This window comes from Amphimedon queenslandica, unplaced genomic scaffold, assembly GCF_000090795.2.
Source record: "Amphimedon queenslandica unplaced genomic scaffold, v1.1 AMPQUscaffold_10296, whole genome shotgun sequence".
NCBI lineage: Eukaryota > Metazoa > Porifera > Demospongiae > Haplosclerida > Niphatidae > Amphimedon > Amphimedon queenslandica.
Window position 1 is genome coordinate 4,707 of NW_003549433.1, and position 1,570 is coordinate 6,276.

Sequence of the window (1,570 nt, forward strand, 5' to 3'; positions counted from 1 at the left end):
AGTTTGATTTGAAAAATTGCAATTTGCAGATTTTATATTGGCAATTTAATAGCACATGTGCTCAGAATGAAACAAAAATGATGGATTTTTACATTCGCGATTGCTCAGTGAACTGCCAATCCACTGCTAATGCACCTCAGGCCAAACTAAATATGTGCATATATTGTATAGGGGGTACATTTCCCGGGGAAAATATTTCACGAAAATTACCTTTCAGCCTATTCACAAGGAAAATTTTTTGCGTTTTTCTTCTACTGACCATTATTAGTATAGTAAAAAACAATTTTCATAGGTAAAAATTTTCACAAATTTTTTAAAACCATGAAATTAGCGAAATTAAATCCCCGTGAAATATATCCCCTATATGGTACATGCTACATGCAGTGTATATTTAAATGTATGTGACTGTGTCCTGAACTACAATGGTGAATAATTTATCTACAACGACAATGATAATGTTAAATTTGTTATGATGACTGGCATTTAATTTTATAGCTCTAAAAATAATCTTATAACAAGTTACCTTCTTTTCTTGTGGATGACAAAGCCAATACAAATCACAAGACTCATCGCCATTCGTTACTGTCCTCATATTAATTTTACCCTTTTTGATAAGCTCATTTACTAACAACTGCAGTGAAAGAAAATAATAATAATAATAACGTAGATCTAAATTATAAAAAGTGAACTCTAATTTAGTGGCCCAATAGTTCCCTTACCTTTAAAGATATTGCTGGACTTTCTCTATTTTCATGCCATTCCTCCAGTTCAGAATACTCAAAAAGGTGAGAATCAGAAGAATTAAGATAGGCCAGGAGCTCTGCTCCAGTATCCATTTCACTACACGTGATTTCAGGATACGTTTGAATATCTCCGTTTATTCCTCAATCAGAAGGCAGAAGCCACACCCACCAAACCCAAGCTTCAAAAAGTGATGTCCTTTTCCTCTCTTCTAAGACAGTCTTTTCTTTCCCCTACTCTCCCTCTATGGCGGAAGAATACAGGAACAGCCCTGTGCAAAGCTTTAAGCACGGGCCCAGTGAGTAGTTAACTCATTAACTACCTTTATTTACTATTCCCTTTAGACCAAAACGCTAACACTTATAGAAGGTGACGGGATTGGACCAGAAATATCAGATTCTGTCAAGGAAATATTCAAAGCTGCCAAAGTACTTATTTATTATTATCCACAAACCCACCTGCCCACACAAAGTTTGCCACTCCCTAAAATAATTTTTTCACACCTTGATTATTTTTAATTTTTTTCCACCCACTCATTATAATTAATTCCTTATAAGGTTCCCATAGGATGGGAGACTGTGAGTGTGAAGCCTGTCATTGGAGAGGGTGGTCGTGTGACTGTACCTGAGGACGTCATTCATTCAATGAAGAGAAACAAAGTCGGGCTGAAAGGTGTGGTGGGTGGGGGGAGTTGTGGGTGTGGTTTTATGTGATTTATTCATTCGGTCCACTTGAGACACAGATTGGTAAAGGAGCTGTTTCACTTAATCTGACATTGAGGAGGTGAGAGAGGGAGGGAGAGATAGAGAGGGGGGGAGAGGGAGAGGGA

At 37.3% G+C, this 1,570-nt stretch overlaps 2 protein-coding genes across 2 annotated transcripts in view; one reads left to right on the forward strand and one right to left on the reverse strand.

Moving 5' to 3' along the window:
• Nucleotides 1-849, reverse strand: part of LOC109590246 (swi5-dependent recombination DNA repair protein 1 homolog) — a 2,742-nt gene extending 1,893 nt beyond the window's left edge. The window contains exons 1-2 of the mRNA XM_020006171.1: nt 720-849; nt 524-631 (exon numbers count right to left, since the gene is read on the reverse strand). Coding sequence (XP_019861730.1) covers nt 524-631; nt 720-836 — 225 coding nt within the window. The 5' untranslated portion in view covers nt 837-849. The remainder of the gene's footprint in view (nt 1-523; nt 632-719) is intronic.
• A 31-nt stretch (nt 850-880) lies between these two features.
• Nucleotides 881-1,528, forward strand: LOC105315426 (isocitrate dehydrogenase [NAD] subunit 2, mitochondrial-like). Its single transcript, XM_011410081.2, has 4 exons — nt 881-1,039; nt 1,086-1,169; nt 1,299-1,412; nt 1,466-1,528. Exons 1-4 carry the CDS (start codon nt 935-937, stop codon nt 1,526-1,528), a joined length of 366 nt encoding a protein of 121 aa, XP_011408383.2. The 5' UTR covers nt 881-934.
• The last annotated feature ends 42 nt before the right edge of the window (nt 1,529-1,570 follow it).